The following is a 16,226-nucleotide window of genomic DNA, read 5'->3' as shown; positions in this document are numbered from 1 at the left end:
CTGGCTCTCACTGAAACTTGGCTGTCCACTGAGCACTCTGCTTCCTCTGTAAACATATCAAGGGACCGTGGGCCTGGAGGTGGTAGGTGTCTTGCTTGCTCCTCATTGCTCCTTCTGCCCAGAACCTCTCTGTGCGTTTGAAGCACATGCCATGAAATTATGCGCATGCAGATGTCTCTAGCTCTCCTCCTGTCTCTATGAGAGTATAAGCTGCTATTCCTGTCATAGTTCTTTATGATCTCAGTGACAACTCTGTAATCTGACCCTTTAATGTCTCAGTTTCCCTGCCTCTACTGAACTACCCTAGCCATATCCTGGACCCTGTCATACCCAGAGGGGTATACCTTCCAAATATCTCAATTTCAGGAATCCTGCTCTTAGCCTCTTTCTCCCTCCTGTTCAATTCCTTTAGCATGCTGCCACACAGCCCCTTAACCCCTGAGACCTCTGGTCATTTGACCTTACCATTGTCCATTACTCACCACCTGTCCTCACCCCTCCTTCACAGCTTGGATTCTATGTTCTACCACTACAGTCATTTCCTTGCCCACACTTTTCACTCTCTTGCTTCTTATTTGACTTAAATATTGGAATCAGAAAAGAACTTCAACATGTTCTCCTCACCAAATCTACCAACATCTTGGAGTCTATGCCCACATACTTTGCGTTATCATCGTTGCAGTAAGTGAATTGTCCTTGTTTCACTCCAGTACTTGCTTCCTGGATTCTATTACCTCATGCCTACTTCAGGACTTTTCTCTCTACTGCACATTCCCAGCAGCATGTACCCTTGATTACATATCTTGCAATTTAAGAAAATAACCCTTTCCTGAACCCACGTGTTCCTTCTCTGCTTCCCTTTATGGAAAAACTCTTAAAAATAGTTGTCCCTATTTGCTGTCACTACTTCCTCACTTCCCCTTCTCTCTTGTACCCAATTCCATCAGGCTGTCGTCATCAGCACGCCACTGACACTGCTCACCTTGCTTACCTATTAGCACTTTGATACTGTCATTACTCTCCTTCCTGAAATGTTTTTTTCCACAGTTTTTTGGAACACCACTCTAGTTCTCCTCCTACATCAGTATGTGCTGCTGTCAGTATGCATTGCTGAATCTTCATCTACCAACGTCTATACTTAGGAGATCACTAGGGTCCAACCCATAGACTTTTCTTTTTTAACTTCTCTCACTTTCTAGATGACTCATCTAGTTCTCATGCTTTAAATATCATTTATGACTAACACTGAGTGTTCCCAACTTTATATCTGTAGCCTGAACCTCTCCCCTGAACTCCAGACCCATATGTTCAACAAATCACTTGATGTCCATACTTGGTCTAAGAGGTATTTCAAAATTAACATGTCCAGAACTATACTCTTGTCTCCTTCGAAGCTTCTCCTTCCCATCTCTTCCCATCTCAGTAACAGAGAACTCTTCCAGTTGCTCAGGTCAAAAACTCTAGTCTAATTTCTGATTATTGTCATTCTTAAACATTCTATATCCAGTCCATTGGCTCCACCTTCAAAATATATGTAGAATCTAGCCACTTCTCACCACTTTTACCAATAACACCCTTAATTCAAGTCACCATCCTCTCTTGCCTGCTTCCCCTAACTAGCCTCCCTATTAAGACTCTTACCCTCTCTGGTCCATTCTCAGTAGAGCATCCAGAGTGATCCCTCTGAAGAGTAAATGTCATGTTACTCTTCTGCTCAGAACCCTCCAATCATTTCCCATTCTTCAGAACAGAACCAGAATCGTTGCAGTACCTACAAATTGTGACATGATGGTGACTCCCCCAGAATGGGAATAATTCCTTTTTTCTCCACATTTCTGGTTTTCCCAGGCACAGATAGGATTAGACTTTCCTGGCCCCTTCAAATCATGTGTGTCATGTGACTAACAGGCTTCAGCCAGTTAAATGGCGGTAGACGTGATGTGCCTCACTTCCACATGGCACCTTTAAGAGCAAGTACACCATTTGTAATGCTTTTCTTTCCCCTCTGCCACAGTCATGGCAGCACTCCAGGTGGGGACCACTTGACCAGCCTGGCTTCCAGTAAGAAGCAGAAGCCCCCGATGCCCTACCGTGGGGGTGTAGCATGAGGCATGTGTTGTTTTCAACCTCTAAGGTGCGGGGACTGTTCCCACGTGCAGCATAACCCCGTACTACCTCTCACATGAACACCACCAGGGACCTTCATACATAGCCAGCATACATCTGTCTTACGCCTTTAGCCACCTGAAACTCTGAATAAGGTGTAAAAAGCAATCATTACTCTTGAAATTTATGTTTCTTTTATAATACATATTTATGATAGGCTGAATAATGCCAAATCAATATTTCTGTCTGTAGGCTGGTGCATTTGTTTTAGATCCAATGTGTGGACTTGGAACAATACTTTTGGAAGCTGCTAAAGAATGGCCAGTAAGTTCTAAAGTTGGATAATCCAAGCAATATATTTACTTTAATCATTGTATGTATATTCACTTCCCAATTATTTACAAGTAGATTATCTTTTTAGGATTATTGATTTTGATGATATGAGTTGCCATTTCCTGTTGTCAAAATGGATTATGAAGGGTTAATTAAATTGCTTGAAAGACTGATAAATTTAGGAAAATGTGAACAGTTTTGGTGCTTAGTCATGACCGATTATGCTAATCCCCAAATTCTTTAGACATTTGTTATTGTAAAATAAGGTTTTTTAAAATAGTTTTTGTTATTGTAAAATAAGGCTTTTTAAAAATAGTTTTTAAAAATTAACAAATACTTATAATTTTTTACCATTGAATATCATTTTAAAGAAATACTATAAATTTGTTTTAACCTGAATTAACAAATCTATTAAATTCATTTTCATTATTTGAGAAGAAGCAAGTTGGTTTTCTGAACTACATAAACTGATAGTTTAACTCATACTTAAAACAGGACTTTCTTTCCTCATAGGATGTGTATTATGTGGGCGCTGATGTCAGTGATTCACAGTTACTAGGTGCATATGATAATCTGAAAGCTGCAGGCCTTCAAGATAAAATTGAGTTACTCAAAGTCTCTGTTACAGGTAAGATATTAAGAATGCAAACTTTTGGGAAAATGAACATATTTAAATATATTTAGAATCATAATATTAAGCAAAATTCACTTTCTAATATAAAGGTTGAATATATCTGTGGAGTTAATCCTTGATTTATTTCCTATAGTATAATTATAACTTATTTTTTGAAAGATTCATTATTAGTAACATTTATTCAGTCTCCCTAAATATTTAAGTGAAAGTACCTTTTTAAGATGTGTTTGTTGTATCTGAACCATTTCTCACATCATAACCAGGGATCACTTAATGTAGGCATAAAATAAGGAGGATAGTATAATAATAATAAAACTTCAGATTTTTTTAAAAGATTTTATTTATTTATTTGAGAGAGCACATGTAGCCAGAGCAGCAGGCCGAGGGAAAGGGAGAAGCAGCCTCTCCACTGAGCAGGGAGCCTGATGCAGGGCTTGATCCCATGACCCTGGGTTCGTGACCGGAGCCAAAGGCAGACGCTTACCAATTAGCCACCTAGGTGCCCCAAAACTTCAGACTTCTTCCAGATAAACTGAAATGTTCTGAATTGTCTTACCTTACCCTTGCCTCACATTGGACAGTATTCCTGTGTTATATAGAAATGAGGTAACCATTCCTGTTTGCTAAACCAGTACTTTCAGTGCTAAAACTGGAATGCCTATGGCAAACCAGGACAGTTGGTCACCCTGTAAGGTAGTGGGAAACCTTTTACTGATGGGGGATCAGCAGGGACAAACATGACTAGAAATCAACTCTGCACAGTCTAGTCAAAAGAAAATTTCCTTAAGGCGCCCATAGTATTTAGACCATTTTAGACAAGCCTCACATTACGTATTTCTTTCCCTTTCCTCTAGTACATCTTTCTCCCTTAAAAAATAAGCACATTTAATTCCCTGCTAAGAAAATGGTATTCTCTTGAAACAGTATAAACAGGTAGTAGATGGTGTCAGTATTAAACCTATAATCCGGAGGAAGTAAATGTTATTTTAAAATTTTTTATTGTAGTGGAAAAGTAGTAGAGTGTCAGGAAAAAATATTAGGGTGACTTATGTGTAAAAACATAGTAAAGCAGCCCCCAAAGAAGTTGCATTGTTGATTAAGATCTCGTGTTGTTTGCTGCCAACAACTACTTTTTCAACCTGTCAAGGTTGTTTTTTTTCCTTTTAAGTTTTATTTATTTATTTATTTATTTATTATTCTATTTTTGTGAGAAAGAGGGAGGGAGAAAGAGAATGTGAGCGTGTGCTCACAAGCGGGGACGATGGGTGCACAGAGGGGCAGAGGGGGAAGCAGGATCCCCACTGAGCAGGGAGCCTGATGCGGGACGCGATCCTAGGACCCTGAGATCATGACCTGAGCCGAAGGCAGATGCTTAATCCACTGAGCCACCCAGGCGCCCCTCTGTCAAGGTTTGTAATGGGACTCTGTAAGACACAGGTTTTTAGAGGAAACCAACGGATGAGGAGGCTGAAATCAGCTTTCGTGAACTCTAATTTCTTTCAGAAAGCTGTTTCAAGAAGACTGGGATGGCTTCCTCAGCTGTTGCAGAGCAGTGATTTTTCCAACACTTTACAATCTCCAGAGGGCCTCAGAGGCGTCAGGAAGGAAGTACCCAGCTGTCTGTCTGACCTCTGCCATGCTTCCAACTCCATTTTTATCTACTTTCGTGTTGGGGGCATTCCATAAGATTTCACTTTAAAACCAAGCAAAGGGGTTCAATTACTGTTTTTAAGTGTTGAAAACAAAAGGTTCTCTAGGGCACCAATAGGCAAATAAAGGAAGGATCATTCTCAGTGCCATGTTAATAATAAGAGCAGAGAGGATGGAAACCGGAAACAAAGAAACTAGTTAGGGCTCTTGCAATGATCCAGTAAGAAGTGAGGTGGCTCGGGCCCAAGTGCTATTCATGGAGGTGTTGAGGAGAGGTCAGATACTTAATTTTTGAAGGTAGAGTGAGCAGGATTTGTTGTTGGATTGAATGTGGCCTCATCTGAAAAGGAGCAAGCATGACCCAGCTTCCTGGCTTGAGCAGCTGGAGGGTGGGGTGGCCATTCACCGGGTTGGGAAAATGGTAGGGTAGGGGTGCAAGTTGGAGTTCTGGATCATTAGGCACCAAGTAGAGAAGATGGCATGTTAGTAGCCCCGTACCCAGATCTGGAGTGTGAGGGGAGAGGTGAGGCATCATCAGTACGGGTAACATTTAAATCCAGGAGATCACCTAGGGAATGAGTATAGAGAAGGGAAAGAGGCCTCAGGATGAAGAGAGCAGTTGAGAAGTTGTGCTGGTTACCCCAGGCCAGCATCAGCTGGTGGGGCAGGTTTCCCTAAACCATTGTTGAGACCAGATAGTATCATTGTACTGCAGGATTGCAGTCTTGAGAACTATAAATTTGATACATTTTTCAAACTTAGTTTTCCTTAATTACTAGTGAGATGAAACATTTTTCACATGATGTCATTTGTAGATTGTTCTTTTGTGAATTATTCTCGGAGTAACTTTCTGGAAGAAAGAATGAGCCATCTATTTTAAATTGTTTCAACATCTAGGGGCGCCTGGGTGGCTTAGTGGGTTAGGCCGCTGCCTTCGGCTCAGGTCATGATCTCAGAGTCCTGGGATCGAGCCCCGCATCGGGCTCTCTGCTCAGCAGGGATCCTGCTTCCTCCTCTCTCTCTGCCTGCCTCTCTGCCTGCTTGTGATCTCTCTGTCAAATAAATAAAATCTTTAAAAAAAAAAATAAAAAATAAATTGTTTCAACATCCTAACCTTTTAACATTAAATTTCAGATGAAGGAACCATATTTATCTGGTGTACAGAGGGGCCAGTATTAACTATTTAATAATTAGCCCTTCCTGGGTGCCTGGGTGGCTCAGTCATTAAGCGTCTGCTTTCAGCTCAGGTCATGATCCCAGGGTCCTGGGATCGAGCCCCGCATCAGGCTCCCTACTTGGCAGGAAGCTTGCCTCTCCTTCTTCAATATCCGTCTGCTTGTGTTCCTTCTCTCCCTGTGTGTTTCTCTCCCTCTGTCAAATAAATAAACAAAATCTTTAATTAAAAAAAATAATAATAATAATAATAATTAGCCCTTTACTACATATCTTTAGAGGTGGACATTGTAGCTAGAGCCTAGTGTTTATTTGGTTTCACCTTTAAAAGCTTTAATCATAAACACAATTTAAAAGCTTTAATCATAAACACAATTGAGACCCAAGAATTGTCCTTTGTTCGACATTGACAGGTGTGGGGATCTCACATCTTTTTTACTATAGTAAGTAAGAGCACACAGGGACTTCAGAGTCCAACAGACTAAGTATAAATCCTTGCTCCACCATTGTTTCTCCAGTGTGTGGCCTTCAGCAAAATCCTGGACATCTGTATTTTGTCATCTACAGTATGAGGATAATCCCTACTTCCTAGAATCCGTGGTGGGGATTTATCCCATAAGCACATTGAGTACTTTGCCTAACACACAGCACGAATAAAGACCTCAGTCAACGTGGGTATGTCTAGGAAGTTAGTAATACTCCCACCGTGATTTGTTTCCACAGAATCACTCTCTTTGTTCTCTTTGTGTGCGTTAATGACTGGATTTTTTTTCTACTTTTTTAGTAATGTTTACTTTGTGACTTTCTACTGGTATAAAAGAAGATGATCCTTTAATATGCAGAACTTGTTTGTGTTTATTCCTAAGTTTTAATTACCATGAAAGTTTGGAACCGGATGAATATTATGTTACAGGCTATCTCAGGAACTAATTAGTCATTGGTTAGGCTTTGTTTTTTGTTAATCTACAGATATATTTACATTCCTAGGATAAGATAGAGAGCTGTAATAGATACAGATTTGAGCAAAAGAAACACATGTATAAGTTAATTAAGACAACAAAATTGTCAACAGGAGAAAAAAGGAACATTTTCCCTTCCAATTAGACATTATAGTCTGTTAGACATTACTTTGGCGAGTTTATAAGAAGCTTATTGCTAACAACTGTGCTTTGTTCTCAGGTGTCATTCATTTCAACCCTCGTAGGAGTAAAGCATGCTTTTTACAGTACACCCAGAAGCTGCCCATAAGGTGGTGGTTGCATTTTCTTTCATATCAGTGTGAGTTTTCCTCCAGTATCTCTCCTGCCCTTGCTGGCCTGGGCCCTGGTGTTCTAGCCATGTGTCTTGTGGCCCATGTCATGTTATGCAAGGCTCATGAAGCTGCCAGGCTCAGAAGGAAATGTGGGAAGTGATGGGTTAGGTGTACATAGAGTATGTGGAAATAGGGAATCAGAAGCTTCCCACAAAGAGTTGAGTATTTTTTGGTATAATGGCTTTACAGTTTGTTATATGGTATCAATCCTTTTTTATTATTTGATAACACTTGTATTCTGTAACAAACTCAGCAGTAATAAGTTTTTTAAAGCATATGTTTAATGAGAAAGTTAATAAAGAGTTTCCATTTCTCAAGAAAGCTGGTGAAGGGGCGCCTGAGTGGCTCAATGGGTTAAGCCTCTGCTTTCGGCTCGGGTCATGATCTCAGGGTCCTGGGATCGAGCCCCGCATCGGGCTTTCTGCTTGGCAGGGAGCCTGCTTCTGCCTCTCTCTCTCTCTCTCTGCCTACTTCTGATCTCTCTCTCTGTCAAATAAATAAAAAAATAAAATAAAAAATAAATTTAAAAAAATAAATCTTAAGAAAGCTGGTGAATACATTACTTAAGTAAAATGTTTGTTGACATTTATCATCCACTGTGAGGGCCAAGGGGATATCATTGATCAAATGAAACAGATGTGTTTATAGAAGCATCTAGCATTTACTCCAAAACATAGTAATTATTTTAAGGAGATTGAGCCCCAAAACAGCCACTTATCAAAAGCAGCTAGAGAAGAATGCATTAACCATCATTCTGTGAAGCATGACTTTTCATTTAGATCAAATGACTATTCTAAATTAATTTTGCTCACTTTCAATTCCAAGTTTTCTTATACATGCAAACCAAATGAAGCTATAGCCATTGATCTGTTGGTTCCAATTGAAGACCTTTGCAGACGGTTAGGTGTTGCCAGTTTTGTATCACTGTTATCAGATGTGTTCAAAAAGAAAATCCATTAAATCTGTTCCAGTGGTGGTTTAGCTTTTCTTTTTCCCAGTTCTTGGAAATGTAGGAAATTTTTTCTGTCAAAGATAACATCTTTCATAATTGTGAGTGCTACTGTAAATTCAGCTCAGAACTGCATGTGTGTCTGTTTATGCAGTATTTAGTGGTAATTAGTATTCTAACGAAATCTATGAAGCAGAAATGTACTTGAAATCTGGCGTGGTATCCACATAATTCATAATTATCTTCAAACAAGCTCTGATGTTCTATAAATGAAATAGAAACTTAAGTTACCAAAATAATAAACTTTCGAAAAACATTTTTTAAGTACACATGGGATAACTAACTTGCAGACTATTTGTGATGAAGGTGATTGCAAAAACAAACAAACTTCATAACAGAACACAGTTTATTTCCCTGCCCATCATCAGTTGGGTTTAAAAATATTTAAGCCTTCAAAGAATGGCTTTTTGGATCAAACTACTCTATAATTGTACTATAAAAGTTTTTTTAAATAAACCAATAGGCTCATGGTGGTTGCATTTTTCAAAAAATCTGTTGGAAATCTGTAATCAAAGAATTTAACAAATATAATGCCCCAAAACTTAAGTTTCTGCAATTTTTGATGAATTGCAGTTATGAAAAACAAAACAGGAGGACATTGAAATCCCTAAAAACACCAAGGAAGAAATGAACAAACTAAAACTGAGAGCTTAATAATGAACAAGATTTAATTCTGAAATTCTGTAAATAACCTTGGATATCTTAGACAAAGAAGCTTCTAATGGCTTTCTTTAATTGGATAAATGTATATTCTAGAATGGAATGGAATCAAATTGAGAAGGGCTTAGATTCTGCAGGCTCTACACTTGGTAAGCGAATTAAAAGAACAGTAGAGACAATTTATTTGAGTTTTGTGTCATGAAAATGTTTGTCAAAGACACTACAAATGAAGAGATTGAACTGCAGGGCTGAAATATTTAGACTTTCCCTATGAAAGAAATAAAATAAAATTGAGAGTATCCTCCAGTTAGCAGAATTTGCTCTGAGCTCTACTGTTACTTTAGAACCTGTAAAGAAAGGTTCTCTACTTATTTTCTCAAATAAAAATATTAGTCTACAAAGAAGTTTATTAGCCATTAAAGTGAAACTCTGAAGAATATGACAGGCAATTTTATGAAAAAAATTTGAAGTTCCTATTAAAAAAGTATTACATTCTTCAGAAAAATATCCATAATGACATGGGATTAGAGACTAATACATCTAAGAAACCAATCAGTATAAGAATACAGGTCACAAAAAATCATTTTACTTGTTAATTTTAAGCTTGTGGGTTTTTTTTCTTTCAATGTGCCCAGATAATATTTTTTGGTCCACTATAATAATAAACAGTTTGTCAGCCAATAAATATTTCAAGAAGTATGTATTCTTATTTCTAATCATCTTGTTCTTGAAAATGTTCCTCTTTGGACTATAAGTTAAAAGGTCACCAGTTCCAGATGCCAAACTACGTTTTGCATATTTAAGACTAATTATGAGCTCTGGATTAAGACAACAGACTGAAACTTTATTGAAGGATTTGTATTCTCCTGCACTTATTGAAATCAGAAAACAAATAGTAAAAATAGAAGGAAAAAAATCAGCAGCAGCAACCAAAGGGCATAATCTATATGCAATAAACTTCAAAATCTGGCCACAATGGAAAGAAACAGGAGGTTATAGAGCAGTATTGTCAGTAGAATAGTGGCTATTTACAAGGTAAATAGCAAGTGTGACCCCAAAAACATACCCATCCAAGATGTCATTTTAGTACAAAGACATTTTCAGGTATAAAAGAGTTCAGGTGGGGCACCCAGGTGGCTAAGCCAGTTTAGAGCCTGGCTCTTGGTTTCATCTCAGGTCATGATCTCAGAAGGGTGAGACTGAGCCCTGTGTGGGGTACCCCACTCAGCACAGAGTCTGCTTGAGACTCTCTACCTAATCACGCCCCATCCCCGCCACCTGCTGCTCCCCACGCCCACCCTGGCTCACAAACATGCTCTTTCACTCTCACTAAAAATAAAATAAAATCTTTAAAAAAAAAATTTTTTTTTCAGGCAACATTTCACTAATAAACCCTGCAGGGGAAAACTTTAATAAAATCCAAACATCTAAGAGATGAATCAACTGAAAAATAAAGAAAGCCAAGACAAAGTGATTGGTCATGAGGACTGAATCAACTTGAATATACAACTGATTTTAAACAACTATGAGAATTACAGGCACAGAACAATAAGAATGTTATAAATCCGGACAGAATTTTTTTTTTTTAAAGATTTTATTTATTTATTTGACAGAAATCACAAGTAAGCAGAGAGGCAGGCAGAGAGAGAGGAGGAAGCAGGCTCCCCGCTGAGCAGAAAGCCCGATGTGGGGCTCGAACCCAGGACCTGGGATCATGACCTGAGCCGAAGGCAGCGGCTTAACCCACTGAGCCACCCAGGCGCCCCTCCGGACAGAATTTATAAAGAATGTTCAAACAGGAGGAAGTATGATGAAAGAACATAGGAAGGGTGTGTCCAATTTTGTAGAAGACCTCAATTTATTTAATCATTTGTCTAAATATAAGCACAAAAACTTATCTCAAAGACTCTTAAGACCTATTGGAAGAAAACACATTACGGCCATAATCCTGAGTTTTAAAGCAATCCTTACCCATTTTTCTCCGGGAAGGAGGGAGACAGAACGGTTCTTTTTGTTCAAGACACACCAGTATGTTAAATTGTTTTCATGTTCTTGAATCATCCTGCAGAGTTGTAAAGGAGATGATTTTTACATATTTGTTTTGAGCTATGTTTCTATTTCAGAATTTTATCTCCTTAGTTACAGGCAGACTCCTTGTTCTCAGGCAGTTCAAAGCATTTAATAATTTAACAGATTCTACTGTGTTGAAAATCAGGGGTCAGGTGCTCCTGCTTTCAGGAGTTTCCTCACCAGAAACCCTGGAGGTGGGGCCAACAGTCTGTGTTTCACCAGCCGTCCAGATTCTGATACACACTAAATAGTAGGTTTGGGATCAAGGGGGCTAGGATTTGCGTTTGTAGTTCCCAGGAGATAACTGCTGCTGCTGTAGCTCCCGACGGCGCTGCCCGGGAGATAGTGTGGCTCTGAGAACCACTGCAGGAGGAAAGGAGTAGGAAAGAGGCCCATCTGGAAGCAGTTGCCCTACGTGGCCTTTGAGGAGCCAGGGGAAAGACATGCTGTGTTGTGCAGAGCTGCTTTGAAGGGTTCCAGCCCACTGATCTCCACCTGGCTGTCATCTGCCTGTACACACAGAGGGGACATTGTTCATGATCACTACAAGACCTAACCGTTACTGAGTGCTCACTCTGTGCCAGGCACCGTTCCAGACGCTTTCCATAAACGACCTCACTTGTCAACTTAAGAGTACCCACTTTAGGGGCGCCTGGGTGGCTCAGTGGGTTGGGCCGCTGCCTTCGGCTCGGGTCATGATCCCAGAGTCCTGGGATCGAGTCCCGCATCGGGCTCGCTGCTCAGCAGGAAGCCTGCTTCCCTTCCTCTCTCTCTGTCTGCCTCTCTGTCTACTTGTGATCTCTCTCTCTGTCAAATAAATAAATAAATAAATCTTTGAAAAAAAAAAAAAAGAGTACCCACTTTACAGATGAGGAAACTGACACAGTAATTTCCCAAAGTCCCCTAGCTACTTAGCGACAGAGCCAAATGCAGGCTGTTGGATACCAGGGCCTGCCTGCCCTCTCACACGTACCCACAGAAGCTCATCTCGGGTTCTAGGGGAAGAGAACGTTGCTTCGTTCTAGAACTTTTTGAAAGAATTATTCTGTGAAGTTTGTTCCTTTAACTTCTAAAATTATTTAAAGCAGTTCAGCAAATTATATAATACAGAGTAGGAAAGTTGCAAATAAAAATAGAGACTGACAAGAAAAAAAAATGTTAATCAAACCTGAGCAAATTGGACAGCTAGTGTGTGTGTGTGTGTGTCTGTGTGTCTGTGAATGCAAAAGAAAGATGTGGGCTCAAACTCAACAGTAAACTACTCCGTGGTTTCTCATGTATAAAACATTGATAACCACGATGGCCTTCACTGTACATTGCCTTGAGTAGTTCTGCAAAAATATTGAAACTATTTAAATGTACATGTTCTATATCAACACCCAAAAACTAAATGTGTGAAGTTTAAATATGACTTGGGGCGGCGCCTGGATAGTGCAGTGAGTTGAGCAACTCTTGGTTTCGGCTTGAAATTCTCGGTCCCTCTCCTGCTGTGCTCCCTCCCGGCTCTAAAATAAATAGACAAATCTTTAAAAAATATATATGACTTAGAAGAAAAAAAAAAAGAATTCCTGCCGAGCTTTAAAAGAATATTATTCTGAAACTTTTCTAACAACCTATTCTTATTCTACAAATCTCAAGCAAGGGTTAGAACTAGGTGAGATTTACCAAGTGTTCATTAGACTTTCCCAGGTAATGAGACTTTTTGTTTTGTTTTTAAGTTTCCAGCCAACAAAAATGTATATGGTATTCAAAATAATAAAGATTATTTACATTTTATTATATTTTTATAGAATTAGATGCTACTGAATACCTTATGAATATCTAATGTACATGGTAGGTGGCAAGTAAAATAAGTAGAAAATGAAAAGTATACTCAAAATGTGGAAGTTAAGCTTACATGTATTACCTTTTGATAATCTAATTTCTGAGAATAGTAAAGATGAGAAAAATTTAGATTTAGTAATCAAACACTATATTTAATTTTGTTTAGCAATAATCACTTTGTTGATTTGTTTAGCATTTTCTCTGGTCTTAGGACTTAAGTAGATGTTCTTAACCTTTTGGGTCTCCTTTAAAATTTCAGTGAAAGCTAAGATCATCTCCCTTAAAAGCAAGTATATCTACACATGCAAAATTGCATAAGTAACTATGAAGAGAGAAATGTAAGTTACAGAACATGGTTTGTGGAAGGTTCTAGACAATTTAATGTATTTCTTCTTGGATCTGGCAACTTTCTAGTCATGTAATATGTTTAGAGAATTCAATTTTCTGATTAATTTAAGATTCTGCTTAATTTATATCATATTATAACAGAAACCAATTTTCAAAAAACAGAATGTAATAACTTTACCATTTATTTTTTAGTGAAAAGCCTTTTAGAAACTTGTAATTTCTTGGAAACAATGTTAGCAACCCTAAATTTTATTTAATATGCAAAAATAATTCAGCATACTTCAATTTTCTTGTATTTAGGTTGTAAATATTTGAACTTAATGTAGCTGGATTCTCTGGTTTCTGTATTTCAGAACTGCCATTGCCCTCAGAGAGTGTCGATGTTATTATTTCTGACATTCCATTTGGGAAAAAGTTTAAGTTAGGGAAAGACATCAAAAACATTCTACAAGAAATGGAGAGGTAAGTTGTTGAGTTTATTCTTATAATTTTTGAGTTATTGGACATTTAACCAAAATATATCGTAGTTCTTCAGTTAAGATTTGATTGCGTCTTAGTAATTTATCCAAAGCTTTTGTAGTTCAGTTTTCTAAGGTTTCAAATCAGAAGCTTATAATTGAAATAGTTATTCCATATCATCTTACACTATTCTAAGTTTTATTTTGGAAAAGATACCAGTTTGTCGTTATTGCCTGAAATTTGAGCATCTGAAATAGTGACGTGTATTTTAATCACTGAGTAGGTAATTTACGTATTTACTTGTAATACTCACAAAAACCCTGCCTGCTGTTAATCCCCCATGCTTTCCAGATGAGAAACTGGAACCCAGAAAGATGAACTTTCTCGAGATCCCAGCTACTAAACCACACAACAGTTCACACAAGGAACATCAGTAACCTAGAGAAGTTACAACACTGCTTATTGTAGAAGGAAGATGAAGTGTTATTCATGTCATGGTTTCTAAGGTCGGCCTCAGGGAATCTAATTCAGTGAAAGTATTTCTTTGAGAGGTTCAAACAGTGAGGCCTGTTTTCTGATCTGAGAAAGGAGAGAATCTAGAACACATGGAGGAATAAAAAGATATGACTAAAAGGTCAGTTCATGAAATCAGCTCAGTTGGGCATTTTTTTTTTAAGATTTTATTTATTTATTTGTCAGAAAGAGAGAGAGCGAGCACAGGCAGACAGAGTGGCAGGCAGAGGCAGAGGGAGAAGCAGGCTCCCCACAGAACAAGGAGCCCAATGTGGGACTCGATCCCAGGACGCTGGGATCATGACCTGAGCCGAAGGCAGCTGCTTAACCAACTGAGCCACCCTGGCATCCCTCAGTTGGGCATTTGATAGAGCAAGACAACATAGATGTTTGAGAGTCTGTATATAAATAATGTCACCAACAGAAAAAATGAGCTGTGGATGTTGGGTAGAAAAAATTCAGTGTCAAGGCCGACATTCCATAAGAAAAATTAAAGCTTGACATGAACTCTGAGTCCAACCAGGAGCCATCTCATCTCCATCATGTGAACTGGGTGCTCCACACTTTTTTTTTGGATTTTCTTATTTCTAGGCAACCTCCCCTGCTGCACAGTTAGCTACCCCTTGGCATAATTACGTGGGGTCTCTTTCTGGGCAACACCGATAATTCAGACATTTCCTCAGCTCCTGTACATGTTACCCTCAAGCAGATTTTGCAACCCTGAGTTCTTATTAAAACCCTTTCAGGAGCTTTTGAAAAACTCTAACACTCATTCTCCACCCCTCCCCACCAAGGCTCCAATTTAATTGGTCTGGAGTAGAACATGGGTGTATTTCCTAACCACTCCCGGGCTGATTCCGTTGTGCAGCCAGGATTCATAACCACAGCCTTTGTGCCTACCTAGATAATTCACCAGCCACACTATTAAGCCAGCTCGTGGTGAAATACAGTATGTGTGAGCAGTGACTTACATTTAGCCTGGAACTTTCCAGAAGGTATTCAGGATTTACCCCCTAATCTGAAGGCCTCAGTTGGATCAGTGTATGTATTTGGACATAAGGAACTTCTCTGACCATGCTTCCCTGACACCTGCCCACAGACTTTGTGGTTTGGTTTTTTACTTTTTACACAGTTTGAAGCTTTATACAGTCAGTGTAGCATAACACAGTGCAGCTTGGAGACAAACTTGTCTTGATTCACTGATTGTTTAGATGAGGGAAAAGCTCCTTGAGCTCCTGACATCTTTGTCAGGTGTGGGAGAGATTCCCTGTAACTCCTGGCCCTCAAGCAGTCATCCTGTTTCCCTACATATACACCCAAACTTACTGGAAGAATAGTCTACCCTTGACATCTCTGCTTCCTCACCTTCCAGTCCCCCTTCGATTCTGGCAGACCAGCAATTTGCACCTGCCCTCAACCAAGATCGCACGCCCAGGTTCACTGATGACTTCTTGTAATCCTAGTCACTTGTTAGTCCTGCCACATTACACACTGTTGAGACCATTTCCTTCTGGAAACCCAATATCGTTGGCTTCCGTGCCATCACTGTTGTCCAGACTTTCTTGCAGGATTACGGACCCTTCCTCCTCTCTCCTCCTTTAAAAGTGAAGTCTCTGTTCCTTGGCCTTTTTGCTCTTCTCACTTGGTACTGCCCCCGCCCCCCATGATGTCCTCCGCCTGTTATCTGCTGTGTACTATAAAACTCTGAAATCTCTACCTCCACTGGTCTTCTCCTTGCCTCCAGGCTGTATCTCCAGCTGTGGATTGGAATTCACCCTGCCCTGTTCCTTTGGTCCCTCGGCACATTCCAAACAGGCTCTTTCCCTCCCTCCTCCTCCTACCCCCTCAGATTCACCCCCCTGCTGAATTTCTTTGAGTGTCTCCTGCACCTGATGGTCTTCCTGTCTGGGCTTTGCTGCCTCCAGCTGCCTGCCCTGCTCCAGTCCCTCACTGTCACTTGGCCCGCCTCACTCCTGCTTGTCCTTAACTCACAGCGCAGGTTTGGGACCCACCTAATGCATTCCTGGGGCACCTCAGACTTGCCTGGAGCATTTGCCACCCTCCTTAGCGCTCTGCTGGCCGCTCTCCCACTGTCAGTAATCTCTTTGGCTGCCCCGGAGACTGTGGTGGTGGTC

The 16,226-nt window shown here is 39.7% G+C and overlaps 1 protein-coding gene across 4 annotated transcripts in view; it reads left to right on the top strand.

Annotated features, from left to right (window-relative positions):
* The window catches only part of THUMPD2 (THUMP domain containing 2), a 41,148-nt gene that overhangs the window by 23,538 nt on the left and 1,384 nt on the right, over positions 1–16,226 (top strand). For 2 of the 4 annotated variants that reach the window (XM_047745928.1, XM_047745929.1), the window contains exons 7-9: positions 2,359–2,430; positions 2,953–3,067; positions 13,473–13,581. In XM_047745928.1, the coding sequence (XP_047601884.1) occupies positions 2,359–2,430; positions 2,953–3,067; positions 13,473–13,581 (296 nt within the window). Of the gene's footprint in view, positions 1–2,358; positions 2,431–2,952; positions 3,068–4,576; positions 5,658–7,231; positions 7,319–13,472; positions 13,582–16,226 lie in introns of those variants that run through there. The other 2 variants (XM_047745931.1, XM_047745930.1) reach the window with 2 other exon arrangements.

Source organism: Lutra lutra, chromosome 9 (assembly GCF_902655055.1).
Source record: "Lutra lutra chromosome 9, mLutLut1.2, whole genome shotgun sequence".
Taxonomy (NCBI): Eukaryota; Metazoa; Chordata; class Mammalia; order Carnivora; family Mustelidae; genus Lutra; species Lutra lutra.
The sequence above is the reverse complement of the archived record's forward strand: the minus strand, read 5'-3'. Positions and strand labels throughout refer to the sequence as shown.